General features: G+C 39.3%; 1 protein-coding gene across 5 annotated transcripts in view; it reads right to left on the bottom strand.

Annotated features, from left to right (window-relative positions):
• The window catches only part of stxbp6 (syntaxin binding protein 6 (amisyn)), a 190,686-nt gene extending 163,429 nt beyond the window's left edge, over positions 1 to 27,257 (bottom strand). For 3 of the 5 annotated variants that reach the window (XR_008323096.1, XM_053336033.1, XM_053336030.1), the window contains exons 1-2: positions 27,090 to 27,257; positions 16,556 to 16,775 (exon numbers count right to left, since the gene is read on the bottom strand). Coding sequence is in view for 4 of the 5 variants with exons in the window: in XM_053336033.1 (XP_053192008.1) it covers positions 16,556 to 16,709 (154 nt within the window). In the remaining variant the exon portion in view is untranslated. Of the gene's footprint in view, positions 1 to 16,555; positions 16,776 to 24,258; positions 24,715 to 26,916; positions 27,002 to 27,089 lie in introns of those variants that run through there. The other 2 variants (XM_053336031.1, XM_053336032.1) reach the window with 2 other exon arrangements.
• Positions 27,258 to 27,902: the final 645 nt, after the last annotated feature.

Here is a 27,902-nt window from a genome sequence, read left to right as displayed (position 1 = left end):
CTGACAGCATACAAGACAGATAGGCTGACATTTCTTCTGAGTTCAAGAAGTAAAAAACTGAAAATTGCAAAGGACACATCACAGGACTAAGAATAATGAATGAAGCCTCACAAAGTAGTCACCTGCCAGCTTTGTGAAATCAAGTCTATAAAAGTCTAACCATAACTGACCTCAAGAACTCTGCTACTGACAAAAGCAATACAGATAGAGTTACTGCACATCTTCACCTGTCTTCAGTATAAAATGCTACTTTAATGAAAGACCTTGGGCTTTATGTCTTGCTGCAAGGAAGATCCTTTCATATATCCTTGCGGATTATTACGAATTCCTCCATTCAAATACTGCGTGGATGCCACTAAACTTCTATATGCGTCCTTTAAACTATCCAATTATACAGATTCTTTGCTCAAAGTCTGCAGGGTAAAAGAAGGATCCATCAATATCTTATCATGCGCTGAAAAGATATATTAGAAGCAACTGACTCATCAGGTAGGAGCTGCATGTTTGAGGAACTTCACTTCTGCGAGATTGTATGTAGCAGAATACAAGCTGACATGGCAGCTCTCCTCCCAAACCAGTCCCTCCTCCCTCTACCAGCAGTACCTGCAGGCAGTGAATTCAGAAGCAGTGGGAAAGGATGAATGACTGATAGTGACTAATGGTGTCTATGTTTCTTTTTAAATTTCACTCAGTATTTTTATGTCAGCAATATTATTTATTTTATTGACACATTAAATTAGTTTCCTATGAGATATGATTGAGTTTATATGGTGACTTTGCTGTTGTAAATTCATCACTGTCGGCTTTTAATTTGTATGTTGCCTGGTTACCATCAGATATGGACAGTATTTTTAAGAAGTTTGATTTTTATTTACTTGTATGGCATTTTTCATACAGTAGTTGTAACTCAAGGTGATGTACACAAAAGAAAAACATTAGAAATATTTCAAATATATTCCACCAGATTTTGGGTTGCTCTTGGTCAGTCACAAATAGTGACGACAACGTGTGTGTAGGCCTGGCCACACTGTTGCAGTCTAGCCAAAAAAATGACAGGGAAATTTAATGAATATTGTATCTGTAAATGAACATCTGCATTCATCTGCCCAGTTTTCAAAAAGATTACATGGAAACTATAATATAAATGATCTTATAAATGAGAAATGCAAGCAAAAGTATTCTTTGAAACTGCAGAGGTATGAGTTTATGACGTGACTCATGAATTCAATGGATGGATCAGCACTTCCACTTTCTATTCATTCATCTATTCATTTATGGTAGAGAAAAGGGAAAAACTCAATGGTTTGCTTTCCCAAATCTAATTCAGCATATATGTTGGCAGAAATTATCTCTAAGGGCTGGTGGGAGAGAGCCAAATAAGTATTTATTGTGAGAGCTGCAATGGCTTTTCTGCAACAGAGCCTAATCGATAATTCTCAGTCCTTGCCTCAATCACTTACGGGCAGTTAACAAATCAGTTCCTCTGTCTGAGCAACAGAAACAATTTGGAAGCATAAACATAAGATTTTAACAGACTATTAAAACATTTCATTTTTCCGCCTTTCGCATTTTTGGAGAATGAGGAGAGCAAAAGGAGGAGTAAATAGTCACCATTGTTGATTCATCCACTGTAATGTTTCCCACTGGTAAACTGTTTAGCAGAAATGCTAAGCTACCAACATACTGACGCAGCTCGTCCTGTGATCAATTAGCAGATGACAGCCTACAGCCTAGCTGTAGAACAGCTCACTTTCACGGAATGATACTGTTGCATTTCATAAGTGCATATATTTCTGGCATCCCCACGTCCTAGGGGTCAAGATGTCAACCATGAAACGGGCTGATTCAAGACCAGCAGGGGAACTTTGTTGGATTTCTCTCCCTCGTTTCCAGTTATCTCTCTACTAGTGGTATCTAATCAAGCTATAACATGCTTCCTTTTTGTGAAAATGGTCTTTATTTGACACTGTGATAAATCCTGCACTACAAACATGAATAAAGTCATATTAAATTAGGTTACATTAAGTGATTCAAAAATACTTCAATTTTCACTTGTCATTACTCTAATACTAATATGCCATGGATAAGCTACGTTCATTTATGTTCCCAAAATCTTGAAGTACTGTATCTGAACTACAGCTATTATCTCTGCCAGATGGATAGTCAGTCATAGGCCTGGAAACAAATATGTCATGCATCCTTTCAGCTTTGTTAGCCCCATGACGGGTTTGTGAGGAGCTGATGAAAGATACAGACATATCTCAATACTGGGAGAAAACAAGGGCAGGAATAAAACCAATAGAAACACAAGGATTGAGATATCAAACTCAGAATGTCCCACATCTTTTATGCTCTCTATCTCAGGAGAAACTTTAAAAAGTGAAGAAAAAAGATGAACACCAAGCACTGAGAACCATGGATGTGACTATCTGTGAGAGGACAAGGAAAAGCAGGCAGTTTATAAAAGGACATGCATAAATTGATCAGTTCCTTTGGCCCAGGCAGATATTTTATTTATGCAGCACTTGTGGTATTAGACACCTTTCTAACCATCAAAGGAATTGTAAATCAAGGCAAGACATGCATCAGCACCACAAAGGCGTAGAAGAGGGGCATCTCTTAACCTCAGGAAAAACTTGAGAGGAGACATACATTATAGAAAGAATGAATTTTCATTGCGGTGCATTTAAATGATATGGGTCTTTTACTTCACCTTGAATATGGTAACACTATATCATCTAAATGTCTACAAAAAAAGTCATTAAGTGAAACAATTAGAAAAATGGTGGTCTGTGTTTTTAAGAAAGCATAGTGCCCACTCTCCAATCTCATCCCCTTCCCCCCTTGCTTTATTATGCTATTATAGTATCATTATATCAGTGGCAAAAAATGGTCTTCAAATGAAAATAACATTATTTATTACGATTGTTTCTGGGACAACATATCGTCCAACAAAAGCATTTATCATGATAGGCCTAATCATAATCACTCCACAATTCAAACCTGGCCCATTACTGTATGGTAATCGCTACATAAGAGAGAAAAGAGAAAAGAAAATGGTACATTTGACAAAGTCATAGTCATAGCTTTCAAACTTTTATTTTCCATTTAAAAAGAGATCTTTTCCTCCCTTTCTTCCCCCACATGTCAGTCTCTTTCACTATCCACTGCTCTCCTCCCTGCCTCTTCCTAGTCCAGTCCCTGTGGTACAGCAGACAGATACAGTACTGGGGAGTCTTCCTTTCATTTCTTCCTTTCAGTCGATAGTTTTGTGAGTCTCAGATTGTATCTAATAATCAAATACGTCTTTCATGACAAGCAGAGTCACAGAGGGACATTGAAAATATTTACTGGTTGCACCTGTAGATTAACACGAAGGGGATGCAGTCAAATTCATATCTGTTAGTTTTATCCAATGACAATAATCAGTATTAAGCATAGAAATAGGGTAGATTTCAGGCTTTTGGCTGCTGCCATAAAGGACTTTCATATCAAGGGACTGACTGTTTATGGCTACTACCATGAACACTTCAAAGATACAAAGAAGCTGGACACCCTTAGCAGATAAAGACAAAAGAAAGTTTTGTGAGCCAAACTGATGTTAAATTGTACTGGAGGCATAAGGCCAGGATGATTGTGTGGTGTCAATTTTCCAGCCAACAGAAACTGTCTCTCTATGCTGATTTTTGTCCAACATAGAGGCAGGCTGAGCTGTGGAGTGAAAGTCAACACAAAATCAATTCACTTCTAAGTAACATTTTCAAGTTTGTAGCTACTGTTAGGTATAGCCTGCTACTATTAATGTAACTCTCATTATCCCTCTACATACCAAAGGCCTTTTCACCTCGTGCTGCAATCTGGTTCCTTCTTTTTAACCTTTATTTAAATAGGAAGTCTCTTGTGATATAAAAAACAAAAAAAAAAAAACAATTAATATCCTGATTGAGAGAAGCTCACAACTCTACTGATTGAGTTCACTGCATTAATCCTCAAATCTCTCTTCTTGGCAAAGAAATGACCCAATCCAGTACACTAAAATCACTGCAAACACACTGAGATTGATATGTACATGACTTGAATACCACTACCTCAGTGGTTCTCAAGCAGCAGTCCTTGAGAGAGTTCTAGGGAGTCCAAGGCAAAAAGGGGATTCATTTATTTGCACTATTATTCCATCCCTGAGTGACACAATGACAGAATATATGACTATTTTGGTCATGGGTTTCATACACTTTCTGTAATAAAACATCAAAAAGCCAAAATCTTATCAGATGGGGGACACTGGGACAAAACCTTATCAAATGGGGATCCGTGGTCCAATCTGTGCCAGTTTAGAGGTCTTTGATGTGAAAAAGTTTAAGAAGCGCTTCCTAACTATTCTGTTTGTGCCTTTGTAAAGGCTTGAAAGACAGATGGCACTGGCTGCTGGAAAGAACATTACCAAGCTCCCTTCTTGTGTTCATGTGCTGAGGAGTTTTTATCAGGGAGTGCTGTGGTTTGTGAGAAAAAGTGTTCTTTCTTCAGCATACTCAAGAAATGTGTTGAAACTGCAGATGACATACACCTACAGTAGCATTTAACAACTCTGTGTTCTTAAGCAAACAAATGCCAGTAAATGATTTGCCACATCTGAGCAGCTGCCCTAAATATTTCAGAAAAACAGCATCAAATCTGAAAAGTTAGATACAGGAAAGTTACAAAATGCACAATGGAAGGGATATGGCTAAGCCAGAGAAGAATTTAGAACAAATATTTGAGGAAGCATGCCTATTGTTTCATTCAAACTCTTATCCCACAAGCCCACAGAAGCTAGATGAAACAAACATAATTCATGCAGAGCATTGCATGGAAAGTCTGACAAGGGTTAAGGTTAGGGTTAGGAAAAAGTGGAAAAAATGTACCTGAACAGAAGGCAATCTTGCAAACACCTTACAAGCTGTAAGAGAGAGAGGGTCGAGAGCATGCAGTCCTGATCACAGACTTTGAATTCATCGTTGTGATGGCAATGGTTTGCCTCCAAGATTTACTAAAGGTCTGCGTGTGTAAAACCGTGTGCGAACTTGACATCACCCGCAAAAAATGTGCAAGCTGATCTACTAACAGCATTGACTTTGTCACAAATACTCTCCCATATGTCAGTTTTTCAGGTAATATTTATATTTGGTAATATGCTTGTTAACCTCTTCCACTAGAACCTGATCACATTTTTGGGCTTGCAGCTTTCTGCTTGTCCAAACTCTCCATAAAGACACGCAAAACCCTCATTTAAATGCTGCTGTCTCCACCCTGTTGCACCTGTTTTCATTTACACAGTTATTCTTAGTAGATCACCCGCAAAACGCACGCAAACGAAACACGCAATCTATTGCAATATGCACTCAATTTAGTACCCACTATTTGGGATCTTAGTAAATCAGGCCCTAAGTCTATGTCAAAGTCAGTTTCTGAAAGGGGGACCAAGTGCAGCAAAAAGGATCCAGACAAGACTGAGGACTTGAATTGATGGCCTTACAGCCGAGAGTGTTGAAGCCACAGTCTCTCTCTTCCCATGCCAAGTATTAAAACAAAAGAACTGGTTTACTTGGTTTCTCTATTATTGCAAGATTAGAACATAGAACATAATATCAACAAACATTATTAGTTCAGTTAACTTAAAACTAGGCAGTCACACTCAACAGACTGACCTCAAAAGAATAAAAAGTAATACATTTCCACAGGGAAAACTGCCTTTCGGTAGCTAGGTACCTCTTCCTTTCATCTGGCAACTCCTTGATTTGAAAGAGGATTGTTATTACTCCCAAACTATTGAGAATTGTCCTTCCCTCATCCTATATCAATACTAGAGCACTTCCTTGTTTAGCAAATGAAGCGGTACACAAGTTGAAGCAGCCATGCTGTGTCTGTTTGACCAATCAGTGATGGTCATCCCCGCAAAACCCACAACCAAAGTTCCTGTACTTTTGGAAAATACAACCTCCCCCACCCCCTGGAGTGGTGTATGACATAATCATGACATCATGTGACAGCTGTGGGAAACATATCAGTGAAACAGCAAGGACGCTAAACAAGAGGCGCAATGATCACTAGAAACAGACATCAGCTGTCTGAATGAACCCCATCCACTGATGAAGGCCCACAGATGTGGGTAAAAGCTCTGAAAATGTTCCAAATAAGGGGACCTTGAGTGTTTGGGGTTTTTTTGTATTTTCCTACAAGAACTCTGTAACTTTGTTTATTACAGAACCCGCCCATCACACACTGTGCCACCCAACTACACAAGTAAATTCTTAACCTGTGGGAAACACCGCAGGTCATAAAAATATTGTTTTTCACATGAGTCATTTGTACCTCCAATATCAGAGACAGTTATAATACAGTCAAATGAAATGTGTTGGAAAGTCAATTGGATAGAGTAACTAAAGTTGGTTATTAAATGTTTAGCTGTAAATGCTCTCAGTTTGAGAAGAAGAGAGCATCAGCTAATTATATGGATGGCTGACTTTTATAAGGCCAGGGCTCTTCAGTCTTTTATTACAGCTCACTCTTCTGTCCTCCTCTCCTCCCTTTTTCCCCCTTCATTTCACACACTAAAGATGAAGGAAGGATCTGGGGTACAAGCTTTGTTTGCACAAAACAAATGCTGAGAACACCATGAAGATGACCTTTGCCAGGTACACAGGGAGTTGTGCTGTCATGGTCTTTGCTCTATTAGTGAGCCAATACATATGGTCAGAGTACACATTATCAAAAACATGTGTGGTGTGGTCCTGTTCGTGAATAATTACCTCCTCAATGATCCCTGAGTGGCCACATCACCTCATCGCCCTGAGCCAGTCCCTGCTGTCATGTGCCATTAACACATCCACAATACATAAAACAACTCAGTTCACCACAGCAAGGAGGACAGAAACAAAACCTGTGCACTTTAAACACTTCTGTCAAAACAAGACAGAATAGTCATAAGAGTTCAGGTGAAGAAGGACCACACCTAATTCTGTCATAGCAATGACCACTGTGAGTGTCCCCCAGGTGGGAATCAACTTTTTATCCATCTACTTCAATGTCAGATCAAACACTTTTTGTTCTTTGATTCACATCTAAGGTTTCATCTACATCTCCAGTATAAGCAGGAACCCCCCTGTTCTATGCAGAGTCCTAAAGAAGGAGTGGAGCTGCAGCATCAGCAGCCAAAGAGTGAAGGGTTAGAAAGCGCCGAGGGGAGTCTTCCAAAACAACAACAACAGCCGCACACTGTCTCAGCCACACCAATCATCAGATTCCTGTTGGAAAAAAACTCCCTACTGTTTCTGCTGGAAAACAACACACAAAGGATAAAAGCAATGGCTGCTGAACAACACACAGAACTATGGAGATGTGGTGCAAAATTGTTGGAGTGTTCTCAAAGTGCTGTTTGGATAGAAGTGCAGCAGACTGAGTTGGACAGTAAAGGACGGAGGAGGATGATAGACAGTTTGGCTTTGGTATAGGAAATCACTGTGAAGGGAGGTGTCAGAACCACTGGGGCATGTACTGATTTCCCAACATGCACACACAAAAACTCACACACCACACACGCAAACTGGACAAAACACACTGGGCGTCTCTACAGAGGGGAGCTTTTGAATGCACAACACCACACGCACATTTCAGTCCACCTGCAGAGCACCTGGGCCTTTCATCTATCCCGCTCCACCTGCTGTGTGCATGTGTGTGTGTGTGTGTGTGTGTGTACTGTGTGAGTGATCAAAAAGACATGCATTACAAACTATGCAATTGCCTCCATATGTTTTAAGCCTTTTTTTAAAATGTTTCTGCTTTTTCTGTCAGAAATTTGAATAAACTGAAAAGAGAAAAATGAAAAGCCCTACATCTAAAGAAACATATGCAAACCAATGCTTCATACATGTCAAAATGTTAATGAATCCCATTTGATCCCACAGCTGTAGCCAAACGAATACAAATATTCTTATTACTGTACATTTAAAACAAGGAACTAAAGAGTGTCTTTCAACTTTCAGGCCTATTGTGAGGGCCTGAGGATAGGACATGAAGTTCCCAAACAACTGATATGGATGAGTGCATTGAATCTTCAACTGGAGGCCGAAGTGCCACTAGAGAGTGATAAGAATGGATAACATGTTTTGGCATTCAGGCGTCAGAGTCAAGTGTGTTGTAGCAATCCAAATCATTTCTGTGGTTTTCTTTGTGCTATGTTTTTCTATTGTGCTAAAATGAAGATGATGAAAACACACATCAAAAAATGTTTATATTAAATTAATTAAATTTGTGTTTTTAGTAATTGGAATTGGAATATTTGATACTTTCATGTCACTTGCCCTCTTAATAAATGATGTACAATACCACCTTTTAACACAGTCTCCATATATGTTTATATGTGCTGACAGTCTTTCTTGCCTGGTAAAGTTTTCATGTTTTTTAAAATTGATGTCATTCTATCAATTTCATAATTTCACTTTGCCCTCTGCCCCTCATGTCCTCTTACCTATTACCTTCTGTCTTAGCCCCTCTGTCTTAGGCTACACTCCGGTCAATCAAGCACTGAAGACTTTCCCAAGGTTTTAAGGACACTCATATCTTGGCCAGGAGGAGATTTGAGCAGGGGGCTGAAAGGGGAGGTTGTGATAATAGCAGGGGGAGAGAGTTCATGTTTTAAAGAGTAGTCTGGCACAAATATGAGCTGAACTGCTGGAAGGACCTAATTAGCCGAGATAAAGACGGCCACAGTGCACTGATACAAAGGAGTATACAGGCATATACGCAGACATAGATTAACGGGGAATGTGGTATTAGTGTCATGCTAATGTATCTGGTCCTTGTGTGAGTGGGCTGAATGTCTCTGCTCTCAGTAAATACTGGGAGGCCAGCATCAGTCACTGCTGCTTCACTGGCCCTGCGAGAAACCCACAGAAGGCAACATTCTTCCCAACAGAACACTGACCAGACCACCCACACACACACACACACCCATGCCTGGCCAAACATCATTAACAAACATTTGTCCTGACTCCCTGAGATGTTTAAAAAAAAAAAAAAGTTTTACAAGTTATATGCAATGAGGAAGTTAAACCAAACTAGACTGCCATAAAAAATTATAAGCTAGTGCAGCCAGCCTGGCTCTGTCCAAAAGTAAGCGAGTCCACCTACCAGCATCTCCAAACCTCATGAATAAATATGATTTACCAATCTTTATAAGTATAAAAGTGACAGATTTTGTGCCAGGCTAGCTATTCTTTTCCCCTTTTTGTCTGTATGCTAAACTAACCTAAGTGACTGCTGGTTCTAGCTTTATATTTTAAAAGGACAGACATGAGAGCGGTTTTAACCTTTTCATCTAACTCTCAAGAAGTGAATTTCCGAAAATGTCACACTATTTCTTTAAGCCATTCACCTACACCTAGAGTACAACAAAGTATTTTAGAACATTTTATGGCTATTCATTTTTTTCAAGTAATACCAGCAAACAACATGAAGTGATGGTCATGCTGTTTGTTTGCATTCGGCATGTCTGTCCTCAATTGTTTTTATCTACCTAACTAAAGCAAAAGGGGTCCCACTATTAAAGTAAAACGTATTCTAGATCTAAAGCTTTAGTCCCAACAGTAATTTTTGAAGTTGTTCATTTTAAAAAGGGGATTTTAACTTAGAATACACAACTGTATATCCAACCAAAAACATGAAATTCATTTTGTGATATCGTCTGTATCAACATATCCTAGATTCTTAAAAAATATGTATCTTAGGTCCCTCATTTGTTTTTCCATCAGGAGCTGTAAGGTTGAGCTAACCTTGGCAAATGCACTCAAAACATAAAATGTATGAATACAGAAAGTCAGCCTGATGTCTTTGACCTGTTGTAACTGACCTGACTTTGTGATAGTCCTAAGCAGCTTAATCTACAAGTGAGCAACACAACCCGTTGCCCATACATCTCACAAGATAATCAATAGTAACAAGGCTGCAGATGATGAATTGAGTGAAATAGAAAGTGGTGTGATAACTGTGAATTTATATTCTACAGAGCTTTGGAGAAAACACAGATACCAAGCTCGGACATTTAATGCGTTTCTTTAACAGAGTTATACCACTTTCAGACAGCAGACGTGTGTACTGTATGACACAAGCCTACCTGATGCATGTTTGGCCCATCTGTCACCCTGCTCATCACTGAGTCAGTGAGTTCACTCTGTACTGTAGTTCATTAACTTCACTGATAAACCTGATACTTACACTAAGAGTTAAGTTTCAGTTTCACCTTTCTCTATGTCCATATGCATGCTCCCTCCCCCAGAACTGCCCAAGCATGAACACTTTCTATTTCTCAAATTTCAAATAAGCTTTATTGGCATGAACGTTAAAGTTATATAATTGCAAAACTCTAATTATATATTACTGAATAATTATTCTTACATATGAAAACAAAATGGATCATCACAAGAGAATAAATACAATTTAAGCAGCACAATCCATTAGAACATATACTGTATACACAAATACAAGATAAAGTATTTGTGTACGTAGAGTATAATATTTCTCTCTCTCTTCTCTAGTTTATGTTGTTCATCTTTCAAGGTTCATGGGCTCATCAGGTACGATGGTAAAAGAAGCTCAAACATGTACAAAGATGGACACTGCATCAAACCCAACAAAGAGATAGATACAAAGAAACAAGCAACGCTCTCATAATTTCACATATGTAAGACACAGCCTACACATCAAATTAAACATGTAAACCAACCCACAAAAGATCATGCATGCATAATAGTGCCTGAATACACCCACAAACATGGATACCCACATGCATCCTACATGGAAATTCATATATTAACATAAAGCATCAATGTATCCAAACACACATGGCATGTTGGCTACAGATAACGTGATGTTTGTTTACATTGATCAAGCAATGTTCAGTGGAATTTCAGGGTGATGGCATTCCCTGAAACAATTAAGAAACCAACAGATGGTTGGCTCCTCATTTCCTTCGCTGAACCCCCAAAGCTGCCAGCCTGTAGTAATTACACACACAAACATACCCGTAAACAACAAGGGCAAAAAGAGATGTTAAAAATCATAACACCTGAGATTACTCAGAGGAGTTGCGAGATGCGAAAGGCATACAAATGTTTTCCTCTTCAATAAAAGATTAAACAAAAAGCACATAAACTAATAGTCTATTCAAGTGAACCTTCCCAGTGTCTTAACTGGCTTCAAATCTGTCTTGCCAAACATTCGGCAGTCCAATGTTTCAGCCCTGAGGTAGAGCCATAAAGGCACCGCATGAAGCCCAGTGATCAAAGAGAAAGCTCACTAACCAACTCGGACCACGTTGAGCTTTTGGCTTCGCTCCAGCTCACTCCCATTTCATCAAGATCCCTGATGTTGTTGTTAAGGCGTTAAATACATTTCTGTGTGCAGCTGAGCAGTTCTATGTGAACATGTATGTGTATAAGATCAAAGACATCTCGGAGATCCCATCTCAGCAAAGGCTAGGAGCATACACTGGTCAAAAAACCATTAAAATCTTTTAGCCTGTTCAAACTTGTAGTTTGCTTTCCTTGGTCCACAGTAAAACAACAAAAACAGATACTTGCATTTGAGTTCTTAGTGTGCTAGGAGTGCCCACTCATAACAAACAAGTAATTATGCACTTACAGTGACTTTGCTTGAAGGTTTGTATGCACTCTGGTGGTCATGCTGAGTTCAAACATTGTTTGATAATCAACATTATTTCAGACTTTATTTGGGATTCAGCTGAAACAAATAACAATGAGCAGCTAGGAAAAAAGGAAGGGAATTCTGAATCCAGACTCAATAATGCAACATGATGTTGAAAATGGTTCGGCAAGGGGATTAGAAAAATTATGTTAGTTTAGCTTTAAATTCACATGATACATTAGATTACGTTGTAAATGGTCTGTGTTGGGTTCTATTCAGAAATCATACAACAAGCAGACTGCAAGCAGACCAAGATCCAGACCCAGGTAGTGACAACAAACTGCAAGGTGCAAAGTGGACTAAAAATCCAAATGCACCCATTCAGAGCACATTACAACATGCATCCAGATACAATTTATTAAAGCCTTGTGGGCAAAACTTCTCTAGTAGAAATCCCTTTATTGCTGTAGACAATTTAAGAATATTGTTGTTCTGCTTTGCAGCTTTCAACTGATTTCCATGAGTTCACCCTACCAAACAAAACAACAGTTAGCTAAGTGAGCAGAACCAGTCTTGTCACGGAGCCACATGTAATTCTGAAACAAGAGACACTGCTATCCAAGCAGCAGCTGCCTAGGCGTTTTTGTTCCACTGATAGATGTAGCTTGCTACCTAAGACAAATAGCCATGTGTTCATCAAACAGCCAATTCAAATCCCCAGACTCATGCAATCTGAAAACAACAGCTCAAACTGACTGCTATGGTTACAAAGTCAATTGCACAACATCCCACTGATTTATTTTAAAGAGCAGCAGTTATTTACTTAGCATTTGCAAATAAGGGCTATTTTAATTATAAGTCATATCCTCTATGTTTCTTCTTTTATTCAGTCAGATCTTATGACCGTATTACAGAATATGATACTGAAAATAGAGCAGCAATGAGTGTTTCATCCTGGCACCCTGTTTCAGTTCAAGAGTGAAGCGCCTATAACTGTCTCTACTGTGCAGCTTCTCATATTGTAGGCTTCTTTAGCCATGACATACCACAGATTACATAACTCTGCCACTGTATGGCCCTCAGGCCTCAACTATCTTCTACTGTAGCCATGAGACTGCCAGTGACCCCCATCCCCCACCCTTATGTACATACACAGTGCTTTCACATACAGTCACAGTCACACACATACTGAACACTCAAAGTCACACACACCAGCCCTGTAGGGAGGCTGGTGTGTCGGCTGGTTTAACACCCATCGTTGGCCTATACAGTTTTCGCAAAGGAACACACACAGACCTCAGAACAATGCTTGGCTGGCTTAAAGAGATGCCCCATGACTATGTGAACTACATAACAGTGCTTGCCTTCACTATTGAGCTCAAGCATGTGATGAACAGCAGATTAAAAACAGGAGGATGCTAGTATAGACCAAACAACTAAAAACATTTAAGATGAAAACTAAGGCAGGAGTGGGTAAAGAGGTGATGGTAGTGGTGGCCATAAACTCTGCAATTTCATGCTTTAAAACATTATGCAAAATCCATTCACAGATAAAACAAAGTGGTGATGCAAATGAATTAGAGGGATATAAAATGTGCATCTGTTAATAATGATCAACATCAAATAAATACAAGGGTTTTCAACACAAAGAGGAAATAGTCTAATGTCTTGGCTAACTTTAAGTAAAAATGTCAGTGAATTAATGGCGTTTAGTTCTCTCTAAAAGACAGAGAGCCTTGACTCTCACTTGATATGTAGACAAACAGAAAAACACACCTACTCAGCTGGGTCTTGTAAAAAGTAAATGAAGTAAGAATGCAACAGCCCACGGTCCCCTTAGTAAGACTTTCCAATACAAGCCATCTCTATCCTTACAGCGAGGATGGAGTTACTGACCGTAGGTAACTTATCTTGTTATAACCAGGATATAAATCCTTCACTGATACAGCACATTTAGGGCAGTTTAAATTGGTCTACCCTTCAACCCATCACCTGGGATTCATGACAGAGAGACTGACGGACCAAGCCAATGGTGACACACACATACACACACACACTCTCACTGCCAAAAAAACAGTGCCCAGTGCGGGAGGCCTGCAGTATAAAAGAATGAGCAGCCCCACCCAGTCAGTTTGATCTTATTGGTGTGAATACTAAACTAATGAAATAAACACCAGCATTGAGGGTCTGAAAATGTCCATTTTCCAACACCCACTTCAAGTTAAGTACACACAAAGACAATGTCAAAGATTACACCTGAGACTAAAAAAATCATTATGTGGGTGGAATTAAAAAAGCAGGGAAGGTTAGAAAGCTCATGCTGATTTCTCAATTTTCTCACTCAAGTTAAGGATTCAAACCAGCGGCTTTCCACTAAAACCCAACCTCTAATCTGTTGAAAAATAAAGAAAAAAAATCAATGAAGCTGCAAGATCAAATCATTTATGGATTTTAATTATGCCATGCAGACGAAGCAGTTTGGACATCCAGTGGCTTTAATAGCTTTTAAAGCAGCAGTGTTGCAATAGGGTGCCGAGGTGAAAACTGCTGTTGGAAATGTGATGAGACTGGCATTACAAGTTCATCTCAACCAATAGTAATATTCTTATCAAAAGAGAAATGCACTAGACAAGTCTGCTTTTATGTTGTATACCTATGAGTGTAAATCAACTCAACAAAAAACATCTGTAAGACAAAGTCATCAGGAACCTGTCAACATGAAACTTAGCCAGCTTCCTCAGACAGAAAAGGCGCTGCATTCCCCTACAAATCACACACACACACACACACACACAATACTCAAGTACTTGTATGACTCATCAATTTCTACATGCTGACCATCAATTTTTGTGTTGAGAGGGTTAGAGTAAAACTGAAAGCCTTTTAAAAGACACAATTTTCTATTCTCTTTACTTTGTCATTTAACCAAACCATGGTCATGACACTTCCCAAATTAAGCCTTAACTGTTATTGCTCAGTTTGTTTTCAATCTTTTGTTTGTTACACAATTTAGTCCTCTTAATTTCACAATTGATCTCCTTTTGTACAACATTTAGCTCAGAGAAGTTATCTTGTTTAAATTAATGTTTTTTCTTCTTTAATAGCACTTGAAGACGTCCGTTCAACCAGGATTCACTGTTCGGAGAGACCTTAACTACTTTTTCCAGGGATAATAATGTCCTTGCAATATAATACACATGAGCTGACCACTTCTGTGAGTTTGTTAACGTCCCAAGATGATTCATTGAACTCCTCCCAAGCCATGAAGTCCAGACAGCCTTGTAGCGTCAACATTGCCTCCTCCGACCAGAGTTTCACCTTTCTGTTGAATACTTTCCTCTGTGTTGGCATGTGCGATATCCTGGAATAAGTTGCACACAATTGTGGTCAGCCATGCCCAGCAAGGGAGTATGAAGCTTCTTTAATAGAGCCAGAACACTGGTCCAGTATCTCGCCATCTCTGGTGGGGCAAGGAAGATATTTGTAAAGACTCCTTGGTGTCTTGTGCAGCGAGCAATGGTTCAAGTCGCCCAGAATTAAATTAGGAGCATCGAGAGAAAGCAACTGCAGTTTCTGCACAGTCTGTAGGATCAGCTCTGAGGTGATGCTCTTGTTTGTCTTTGGGCAAACTCATAGACCAGAATCACAAAAATCCACAGGAATTCCCAAGGCAGGCAGAATAGATGCACAGAAACAGAAAGCACTTCAGTATGGTTGGTGCACAGTCTTTCTCTTACTGACGAAGTTTTGCACCAATGCTCATTTATATAAAAGGCATACACTTCCTCCACACAACTTACCGACAATGGCAGCCTAATCTGTGTGTAAAGGCACACCAAACTTACCACCAGCTTCACTATGTTTCTGTCCAGACCTGAATACAAGCTCCTTTAAACTTGTGTGGGTAGTAAACACAGGCGTGGAGTTTGTCAGTTTTGTTATAGAGGGATCAGGTGTTAGACAAGTGAACAGGACAGGGGAATACAAGACATCGGTTGTCATCTCGCTGGTTCTTGTACTCCTCTTCTATTCTGTTTTCTTATTTTTTAGTGAGGTGTGCTGTCAAACCCATTTTACTGCAGTAACAGTAAAATTCATTAAAGTTTGGGAAAGTTAGGTCCAAAGGTAGTTTTGTGCTCCTGGAGTTGTTCAGTTTTAGCAGAAAGTCTCTGCTGCACTGGATCTTGTTAAATTGAGAATCAATGTACCAATCTTCAGCCAGACGAGACATCCACAGCACCATCAGTATAAACATAATAGTCCACTCTGTGTTTCTGAACAACAACATGATTTTACAGCAATGATGATGAACAATGGCCAAAAAGAATAATAACAACACAGTGTAAACTGAACAGACCAACACGGCACCACTGCTGCTGGTCATTGCATGCGTATGCATCCACTGCGTTAAGAAATGTCATTGATCTTCATAAGCAGTTCTGTAGGAACTGAAATTACATTTCTCTATTCTCTTCATGAATCATAAGCATGGCCAATTCAATTAACAAATAACATTTTAACTAACATTACAAGAGGGGAAAGAACAAAATAATTTTAAACCTCTCCTTCTAGTGAAACAATTATTCAGTTTCAGAGTAAACCTAATTCATTTAAAAAGGATTGACCTACAGCCCAGCAGCAAATTGATTTAGCATGTCATTCTATTGGCAGGGGAAACGTATAAATGCTCATCAGTGTGAACATTAGTGGAAGAATTAAGGGAGACGTGTTGAATGTGACTTTGGGTTACACACACACACACACACACACAAAATTAGTAACACATTTGAATGGAAACGTACAAACCAGAAGAGAAAAGAACAGGATATAACAGAGGAGATAAGAACAAAGAGCTTCTTGTTTTGTTTTGTTCTCTGACCTGAGAGGCAGATGAAGGTCATGTAGTCTCCTTGACCACCGGTGGCCAGGAAGGGAATCTTCTTCTTGGTCCTCCGCTTCACTTGCACAGCAACAAGCATCTTCTCATCGTGGGGTGTGAAGACCGCCTTGTTGATGGCTGATTTGGCACTCATCTCTGAAGCAGGCAGAAGTTAAGAGTTGGCAAACAGTTAAGTGGAGAGGATGAGACCCACTCTTCGCTGAATAGGGAGAAGAGAGAGAGAGAGAAAGAAAAAGTTCCAAATGAGATTATGCAGAAAATAAGGTCCTATACAACACTGTTATCTCAAATTACAAAAAAAAAAAAAAATGTGGAATGTGATTTATCTCTTTCAATTGGCCTGTTATAACTGTTCAGTACACAATATAAAGTCTGAAATATTGACAATTTTATGTGACAAAATTTCTTGTTTTGCAACCACTCCAGCAATCAAAATTAACTTTTTTGTTCAATGGTCAAATGGCTAGTGAATGTTCAAATTGTACCAGCCACTCAATAGATTACCATTGTTTTTTTGGCTAGTAAGTGAAGCAAATCTACTGACCACTTGCATATTTTAATATCATTTGGCGGGTGGCTGGTGATAATTTTGGGCCCTGGACCACTCAGATTCATCTTGTGACACATTGGGGTGTCCAATTTGAAACTCAAAACACCTGGACTAGAAACATATTGTTTGTAATTTGACTGATGCAACCCTAGTATGAGGAAGAAATAAGTGACACTGAAGTGACATGTAGCAAATAGGAGAAACAATTTTGTGATGAAACAAGTACAATTGTAAAGCTTATGTCTTTTGTCCGTTCACAGCCTCAGCCTCGGGCCAATCACTCCCCTCAGTCTCCAAATGTAGACACAGACATAGACGCGCGCACACACAGACACAGACACAGACACACACACACACACACCTTTGTATACTCTCTATTGGTCACGGTGTAGAACACGTCAGAGTAACAGACAGAGGGAATAAAAGGTTCCAAAAATGGAGGATGGTTATTTTGCTCTTTGTTACTGCCAGTCTCCACGCTCCATCTCTCTAAATGTTCTCCTTGGGATCTCTGCCTCTCACTGAGATAAAATGACTTCAACTAAAGCTGTTAAGAGTACTGGTACGTCTCACAGACACAGAACAGCAAGCTTGTTTCTATTATTACAGCCAACATCTACAAGTTAATTTATTTCTTAGTGACTGGGAATATACCACTGGAGACAGTAGCAGTATGTCTGATGGTGTTAGGAAAAACTGTGCCTATTCTGACTAACTGTGCTTAAATGCAGGATACGGTTAAAAAGAAATGGGTTAATTATGTAGGTGAACATGCTCTCATGAGGACTCTGGAGCTTAATCATTTTCAGCCACACATATTCACTTGAGACGCACAAGCCCTCACAATCACATACCACACAGGCTACACTGATGAATAAATCTGTCAGTCTCAACTAGTGGATGGATTAATCTACTGAGAAGCATACACAACAGACCACAAACACAAAACTGTTTTCTAACAACGCAGCCGGCTATAAAATGGATGCTCAGCTGCTACAGTAAATTCACAGATTTTTTATAAAAGCAAAATCTGCAGAGGAACAAGGTTGACATGAAGAGTAACAAAGGCACAAGCCAACTTCACTACCCCCAACGTAGCAGCCAAAAGACTGCCATTGTTGACTGGTGGTCATAGGATTACATCAGCCCAGAAGGAACTTTTAAAGTGGAACATAAAAAGGTTTGGACTTGCAGTAAGTGTTGTTTTGTGGTGCCGTTATTGTTCAATCTTTGCTTTATAGTAACTTCTATGTGTAATGTGTTTACGGGGTCAACAAAATGAGTAAAGAGTCATCACTTTTCTGACAGTCACTCACAACAGGTTTCACTAGGGTAAAATGTTTTGCAGTGCATTATATTATACTGCAATATATTGTACAGATGTTTTGTTTAATGTCTACATCTACTATAAAAGTGTGCAAATAGAACAAAAAATTAGGAAAGACTGAAAGAAATTTTAATTTTTAAAAAGTACAAAATATGTAACAAGTTGCTCACAATGAAAATCATTCAAGCATGATGTTATTGTTTTGTTTGAATAGTAGTCTTTGTAGTCCTACTAACTCTCTTTCTATCCATCTCCTTTCCTCACTGCTTTTTCAGAAATGCAAGACCTCACAGTAAACAAAAACACGAGCCAAGATTTTGTGGAGAGTAATTACAAATGCTAGTAATAAATATGCCTTTCACTGGAATTTAAAAAATGTCATCCCAACACTCTGGCAAGGAAATAGATCATAATTTTCCTATATAAAATACAACACCCTTAAACATGAGCACAGAGCTGTTTTGCATTCAATCGTCTGTCAAAAACAGGAAAGCTCATTCAATCACAGCTTTTTAAGCCAGCCACACACTGTAAAAACTGACAGAAACTGTGCTTTGAGCTGTGTCTGCAGGTCATACTGAGCCCTGATAAAGAATACAAGACCTGTACTGTGCAAGGCCGACCTCAAAGTGGACACACAGTACAGCACTCAGAAAAACTTGGACATCATGTCCTCTGAATGTAATATATTTATACAGACAGTAACAGTCCCAAATGAGCTAATACCTTCCCTTTTACCATCCACCTTTTATAGCTCATCATTCCCTTGTCACTTACTGGAAGGTACACAAAAGAAAACAAAACTAAAACTAAGGGTTAATTGTTGAGAAGCAACTGTTTCTTGTTGCTCTCAAGAAGCAAATCGGCCCAGCGGAGTTCCTCTCTGTGGAAGCCCTAATCCACAGAATCCCTCTCTCTTCTCCACCATCCTCCAGCTGAGAAGGAAGGCTGCCTACATCTCCCCGCAAGCTGTCACCAGGCAAAGGGGAGCATATATCCCCCCTCAGGTGGCTCACTGAAGCATGACGAGAGGGAGGGATAAGGGGATGGGGGATGTGGGGAAGAACAGAACAAGAGGGAAGAAGCAGACAGGAGCCTCTAGGCAGTGTAATGTAGCCATCTACAATGCATAGCTTATGGAGTGACTTTGAGCTGTCTTACGTAATGCACAGTACAGGGCTGAGCCGTCACATTGGAGCGAGCCATGGCACTGCTGTGGCAGTGAAAACGACGTGTGTATATTTTACAGCTGCTTATCACCCCATTTCCATTTCCCCTTTCAAAGCACTTCATTAACTGTTGCTGTGTATTCCCAAGCAGTCAAAGGTACAGTTCATGCTCATTTCCTTTGCTCCACTCTTGCCCAGTGTGTTAATGTGAAATCTGTTCAGTCAGTGCTCATGGCTCTCCTGAGACCTCACTGGAGCATGGTCTTTGAGTTAGCTGCACAGCCACTTCTTTTAACATCAACACATCGTGCTCTTCAGAACCTGCCTCAACAGCAGAGCAGCAGCTGGTACACTAGACGAAAGGGGACCATAATACATTTTGATGATATGGGCCCTGAAGACCCATGTCATCACCTTCAATTACCTTTGGAAACACATACAAATTCAAAGCCAAACCAGTAGTTGGCACAGGCTAAAAAAAAAAATCTTGCAAAGAAATACCAAGTATATTTACTCCACTACTTGTGTAATTAAAATGCTGCCAGCTGCTTTGACAGTCTAATCTCATTTCAGGCTATATGGCAGGCTATAAACTACAAATCAAGCCTTATCTACAATCGTTTAGCTTCGAAACAAACTGTAATGGAAAGAGGTTTATTGGTTCACATGTCACATATTAACTGACATGTCCAGTGTATTTCTTGAGCTGCTGTAAGACAAACCTTACAGCAGACAACAAGAGGGAAGCCAATCTGAGCACTTGCAGTTAGTGTCAACAAAACCTACGCTGAATGAGTATGACTTAGAGAAGAACTACATCATAAAATATATAGCACAATGACATCTTGCAAGATAACCAACTCAAAACAATAATAAGTTCATCCTCTAGTAGTAATTCCTCTGTATCTACTCACAATAGGTTGACTCATGCATGTCTTTCATGTTGACATATACCTCTGTACACAGCCTTGATTTTACAGAAGAAAATCCCACAGCGCACACTTCTTCAAAGAGTACATCGTCAGAGAGTGATCTCATACAACAGTGGCACTTTGAGAGAGCAGTATCAAACATCGTCACATGCACAGATGATGAATGCAAGCGGCAACCTCCAGAGCTGAAAAATTAAGCTAACGTGGAATTGCCAAACACTGCGGTCCTCGAAAAGCATAGCCATAGCTGTTGTTATTAAAGTTACCATTAATTTTCACTTGTGAAAATTAGCATTGGCATTATCACAGTAACCACATACTGTAAATGTATCGTGATAACCAACCTAGCAGCTAGTAGCTCCACCCTCTCATCCAAATATGGTCACTTCTAGCTACAAAACGCAAACTCAAATCCACACATATCATGTTTGTTGATAAAGAATTATTATTTTACAGTTACACATTCCAGGTCATGCTGAGTAAAAACTCAATGTGGTATTTAATAAGATGAGACATAAAAGTTAGTGAAACCACATAAATTTAAGCATTATTTCCACAATATACTACTCCAAGACGTCATTTGGGGAAATAAATCTCAGTCTCTGCGGTAGCATTACTTTGAGACTGGATTGTGAAACATGAAGTCAACATTGCACAATAGAACAAGAGTGAAAAAACAGTAAATTTTGTTAATGCTAAGCCAAAACTGGGCAAGACTTGAGGCCTGCATTAGTTGTCCAAGTTTTGATATCAAACACCAAATACCTCCATCAGACCAAACTCAATATACATGCCAGCCAGCGAAGATCAATAACATTGTTTTTTCTACCATCTCAGACAATATACCACAATATCGTCAGGATTTATTAGTTATCCTAGTTATTTATTTATCTTTCCCAATAGAAATGGCAACCAGTTCTGCAACTCAAATGTTCTGTTCTCCTAATTCAGCATCTACTCTGTTATCTTTGTGGACACTGAGATAAAGTTGGCTTTGAGTCTTATTTTTCTCATGTTTGGTTTTTATGGCAGCGGGGCATTGGGAGTTCTCACAACCATATCCAGTGGCAGAGTCTTTTTATGAGGGACTCCAAGTCTGAACCACACTGTTGTTACTGTGTGCATGACAAAGTTGGCGAGACAAGAAATTGAGTTTTTTTATTTGAACAGTACAGAGTACTAGGCTATTCAGTTGAAAAGTTTATGTTCAGCACAGGCTTTTTAGATAATGAATGGGGAACCCCATGTTAGCATCAGGAATTTGCTAATCTGTAAAATGCTATTACTGTAATTTGTAAACTATTTCATTCAAGAGGGAGCATTAGAGCAGTTTGCCTGAAATACTCAAAGAGAGAAGAGCAGTTTGAGGAGGAGGAGAGTGAGAGAGTACAGGATTAAACAAGGTTTTGCCAAAAGAGCATTTTCATCATTTCATTGGTCCTTTTTGGCTTTCCCTGGTAAGTCATATCTTCAGCGTGCATTGCATACTGCTGGACAAACGTTGAATGATAATTTACACAAGAATAGAGACTGTACATCCAGCTGATGTCTATTTAATGGAATTAAATAATGGAGACCTTTGATCAAAAAACAGAACAGCTCTCCATCAAAGCAGGAGGTCAAATAGGACATTACCCTTTTCCCTTAAAAAGGAAAGATATGGAAGTACTCATCCATTTTCCAATGTGACACAACTGCTACTGAAAGTTGCCAGGGAGGCATGGCCTAACCATGAATCAATGAAAGAAATGCCAGGCCCCCAAATTAGCTCATTCTTTATAGCCCAGCACCTTACGGCAATAAAACCTTTAAGAGGGACTGAACAGAGGAGGGTAAACAGCAGAGAGGCTAACATAGAGCACTTACCAATGGATGTATCCAACACAACTGCAGGGATCATTGACACAATGACTCCATTATATACTGGGGCAATGGTCTGATGCATTAATGAAACAAGGGTGAATCTACAATTTGTTTGCATAAGGATAAGCTAAAAAGCAATGACACTATTATCAGTAAAACAAAAAAACAAAAAAAAAAAAGGAAGAGGTCATCTGACAAAAAGAAAAGCCTTGTCTGCAAAACCTTCTTACTTCTTCATTTAAGTGTGTATGCACACTTGTGTATGTGTGCCAAACAGAGCTCATCATTTCTGTAATGCACGTAAGGTGACCACAGCCTCAGTGATTGAGATTCCTCAAGTTGTCAAAAGTGTCATTTTCTCCAAACACTCTTTTCATTACATGATCCACTAAAGAATCAAGGATCTTTATGTCTGCCTTTAAGGATATCTACTGAGGTAGTGGACACACAGGGAGGGAGCCAGCTTAACAGTTTACATTATGCTGACTGTAATTAGACACTGAAGTATGGGGAATGGTATAAGCTTATCTTTTATGGCATGGCAGAGCAAATTAAGCCCTGAAGTACTGCATAGGAGGAAGCAATATTGTACATAAGTGAGTTAGTTAACTCCATTGGGTGGCACAAGGGTAGGATTAGGATCCTCCCGGCTAATCTGGACCAAACTGCCTGCCAGGTCCCAACCTGTCACAGAGATGCAGGGGGGAGGGACATGGTAATTGCTCTTCAGAGATAGTCATTTAAATACAACTAGCTTTTTCTTATCTTTGGACTTGGCCCATTACTTTTTTGAGAGATATTAAAAATTACGTTATATTTCGTGTCTTTACATTTCACTGTGGTCAATGTAAAGATTCAAGCCGTGTCTCTCGAATTTTGGTGATGTTCATGCTTTCAAATCATTGGAAGGATTACATGCTTTTTCATGGAGTGAGACGATGGTTTAATAGCTGCTTAGTTTGCTTATGTTTTGGCCTAGACCTGATTTACACACAAGTAAGCACACTTAACATTTATTTAGACACACAACACCAAAAAAACTGTTTTTAGCCTGGCTGAATGACTACTGAATGTTGTTACACTAAGAAAAAAATAACACCAATGATGACCCAAATGATACACTGAAGCCCCAAACACCAGTTTATGTAATGCCTCACTTCATATAGTTCAATTAAATAGAAACAAACCACCAACATCTGATTTCTTACAGCCTCCAAATGTGACTATATTGTTTTGATGCATTAAGTGAGGATTTTATGATCTCATAAGTTAGTATGTAGTCACATGAATGATGAGTAAACAAACTGATGATACAGAGGAGTAGCCAACAACCACAATCCTCAGCAGTTCAAGTTGGACACAACCCAAATTGACTTATCTGGGCTGATTGGAATTTCACTATTATAGATAGATACTGTAGATAGATAGATAGATAGATAGATAGATAGATAGATAGGATAAGAGTATCCTGACCACATAGCATACTGAATGAGTTAAGGCTAGGCACAAAGATGGAAAGTCATTTAATTTTCCTTTATCATGACCACTGCTTCAGTCCGTAACGATGGCTCCCCAACAACGAGGGTCGCCACACCTGCGTCAGCGCAATAAAACACAAAACAGGTTTTTTTGTGACAAATTAACTCGAAAACTACCCTGGTTTTTTGTTTCTTTGTTTTTTTAAACACAGTGCCAGTTATTTACCGATATTGCGACAACAACGGCTCCTAAACGGGGATTAAAAAACACCAATTCAACTTTTTTTCATGCACTAACCTATGTACAGTATACGTGGATTGTTTATTTACAACAGAGGTACACCTGGCGGAAACGTTACTCACCAATGTGTTTGAACGATGCTTTCCGCACGGTTAATTGCTCCAGCTGTCAAAGTTCAGCCACTTTTCAAAAGCTTTTTCCTTATTGTCCACTCTGTCCACTCAGACTAAACGGTAGCATTTCATAATTAACATCGCGACGACTTCTCTTTTACGGCAGTTTGTGTCTTCTAAGCGACGTGAGGAGAGTTTGTTTTTCCTGCTGCTGTATGTGCGGAGCGAGCGTCTGAGCCTCTGTGTGCGTGCTGTGGACTGTGGATGTGAAACCAGTAGCAGGTTCCCAGACACACAAACCCGCCCGCCAATCACGTAAAGTGTGACACTAGCACGTAACCTGCATTTAACAGTCTGCGCCTGTTTAGGAGAGTCTTGTTGAAGTGTGAAGAAGTAAATATCAAGGCTAAAGCTGAAAAATGGATGTAATAAGTGGACTTTGGAAAACCTTAAAAGACGTTTCAATAGCAGTGTTTAGACTTAAAAGTGAAAACAATTATGACTTACTTAAAGTCAGGGGCGGAGCTACGGTGGTGGCTCTTGGGGCTGCAGCCCTGAATGTTTTCTCGCCCTGAGACTTCTTCTGAACAGTGACTTCACTAGCTGCTGACTGGATCTGAGTGAGTGTATAACCACAGGGATTAAGAGTGAAACTTCTGTAGAACATTTCAGTTGAGGAAGTATTACAGAGTGAAATTCAATTGAAAAAATAAATAATCGATTATCGATATTAAATATAATATAAATGACATACTGTTTGTTTTCATTTTGATCTTATATATATATATATATATATGTGTGTGTGTGTGTGTGTGTGTGTATGTACTATACATAAATATATATACATACTACATGCAAATATACATATGGACTTGAAAAATACCTAACTCACTGGTTACTGGACCCATATTAATGATAGTTTCAGCAACTGTTGGACTATAATAGTGGCAAAAGTCATATGTAATCATTTTTAATCACCTAGTCTCTGTGACAGAATATTTCTATACAGCAGCCTTCCCACAGTGTGAACAATTATTATGACATTGTCGAAGATCACCATAAAAATAGCTTCATTTATTTGAATTTTTACAATTCGACACGTCTTGAACTTGACTTGAAGTACTCACTGGGATTTTACAGACTTTGGTGGGTAAAATAATAATAAATGGTGTTCATCACCCTGTCTCTGTGACTCCCTTATATCTTATTATAGTGAGCTCCCCCAATAAATGAATCAATATTAATTTCCAGAAGTCACTACTGGAAAATAAAATTTGACTTTGCCTACTTTTTTAGACACGCCTTCCCAACCCAATGTAGGCTGCAGTAGTCTTAACAGTGATTTTTATAATCTTATATATTAGATTAAAGTGGAAAAAGAGGTTTCAATGTAATCATTCCTCCCATTCATACTGACCATTAAAATATCCCCTTCAAATGGGCTTTCAATGCAATAAGTGATTGAGGCCAAAATCCTGTGTGTGTGTGTGTGTGTGTGTGTGTGTGTGTGTGTGTGTGTGTGTGTGTGTGTGTGTGTGTGTGTCTAAGGTACCATAAAAACAAGGAATTACTTGTTTGGATATTCCTACACTATTTGAGGAGGTTACTGTACGTTTTCTTATCTCTGTAACTCAAGCCTTAAATATCTCTGGCACTGTAGGTTTCCCACACAAGAACTAAATGAGAAAAGCCCTGAGGTCATAATGAAAAAAAAAGTGGTCTAACTTCTGCGAATTACTTGTTTAGACAGGCCTACACTACCTGAATATTTTCCAACAGCACACAGCTATGTGTAGGAGGTGTCAGTGTTCATGACTGTCCTAAACAGCCAGCAGCTGTTGACCACCATCTTTTGTTTCTACAGCCATGCCAACAGAAATCTGTTCCTTGGGAATTTACACACAGAGGCAGTGGGAAACTGTGTATGTGTGTGTGTGTGTGTGTGTCTGTCTGTCTGTCTGTCTGTCTGTCTGTCTGTCTGTCTGTCTGTCTGTCTGTCTGTCTGTCTGTCTCTCTGTCTGTGAATGTGTGTATGGTTGTGTCTATCTAATGTTGTGCTTGGCTGGTTGTGAGTCAATTCAAATTCCCTAATTCCTCTCCTGATAGATTTGGCTTCTTTTATAATCTCTGTCTTCATTTTGAACAGACTTGGAGGAACCACCACTGCCTTGTCTGAGATAGTTCAAGTTTAATGTGCTTCTGTTTATTGCCTCTGGGTCTCTGCAGCTGATCATTAACATGTTGCAGTTGGAAACCATGAGCATTTAAGCCATTATTATTTGTCATGATAAGCAGGTGACCAGTTGTACTGCTTGGGTCAACTAGAAAAGGTCATGATAAAAGATAAACACATTCACTTGTGTATGACAAACAACAGTCAGGTAATATAATATGAATGTTTCTCATTTCTCCAGCTTCCAAAATGTCATTGAAAACACTTTGCACGCTTTTAGTCTCCCGACAAGGTTTTTGCAAGTTCGTAAGACCAACTATATTAATGGCAGATGTCTCTCAGTTTTTTTTTACTTATGAATAAAATGTATTTACTATCACTCTGAAAACAACAAATGTTTCCAGACAAATTATTCCCTAATCCATGCAGGGAAAAAAACAAAAATGTACTTGGCAGTTGGCACACACCAACAATCAAAAATGAATGTTCCTTACTTCTTCAGCCCTTGAAGCTTCTTTCAGATCAAATTACAGTTTGTCTGGCTTCTCGATTCCACACTACAGCAAGCTGCTCAACCATCTGGTACACCATGTGGAAGTAGTTCGTTTCAAGAATTTAGAATTGAAAAATGATTTCTGAGTCTTAAGGGACATTTTTTTACGCTTACCTTCAGACAATCCAGTTTTGATTTACACAAGCACTCCTGTTGAGTTTAAATTTGGATCCAGAGCAGAAAGTTTTACTGCTACAGCCGTGAGGCCTCTTGGACAGCAACAAGAAGGTATTGGATACAGTGCTAGATGACAGAACTGTACCTTTTTGCTCCCCTACATGAGCAAACACTTTCGGAGTAATGAGTCACTTTTTCCTGATTGAGGGAAAAAAGAGCCAGTGGCCAAAAAAAAAAAAGGGGGGTGGGGGGGTAACACACACATGCAGCACACACAACCAGGGAGGGTTAAAAGGGCATTAGCTGTTTCCTGCTGGTGAGTTTGGGAATTCAGGCAGCTGAGTCTCTTGGGGGATCGACTGACAATTTGCTCTGATGAAAGAGGTGAAACTCTGAACCGATTCTAGGTTTGTACGGTACTGCCAGTCTTAATAACAGACTGGAGAGTGATGACCCAAAAAATATGTTGAAAGCTTGATGCTGCGCTGCTTATTGCTCAGTTCAGTGCTGAAGTTGGGTTTTGGATGCATGACACACCACAGAGACCAAAACATCTTTCCAGACTTTGCTAGCATGGCTGGAAGTTTCCGAGATGTGTTATAGGACTGGAATTTTTGGGAGATGGAAATGGAAAAGCTATTTTTGGTATATGTGCTTGTGAATTCTATTTAGCATGCATTTAGACACAATAATTAAACAATACAAAGCATTGCCTTCTGTATCTGTGTGTTGCAGTGCTTAATCATTCTTACATACAGTATGAGCAATAATACTCAAATTCAAGTTTGATTTTTTTTAGCCTGAGCATTG

Source organism: Scomber japonicus, chromosome 16 (assembly GCF_027409825.1).
Source record: "Scomber japonicus isolate fScoJap1 chromosome 16, fScoJap1.pri, whole genome shotgun sequence".
Taxonomy (NCBI): domain Eukaryota; kingdom Metazoa; phylum Chordata; class Actinopteri; order Scombriformes; family Scombridae; genus Scomber; species Scomber japonicus.
Note: the sequence above shows the minus strand (reverse complement) of the source record. Positions and strands in the feature narration are given on the sequence as shown.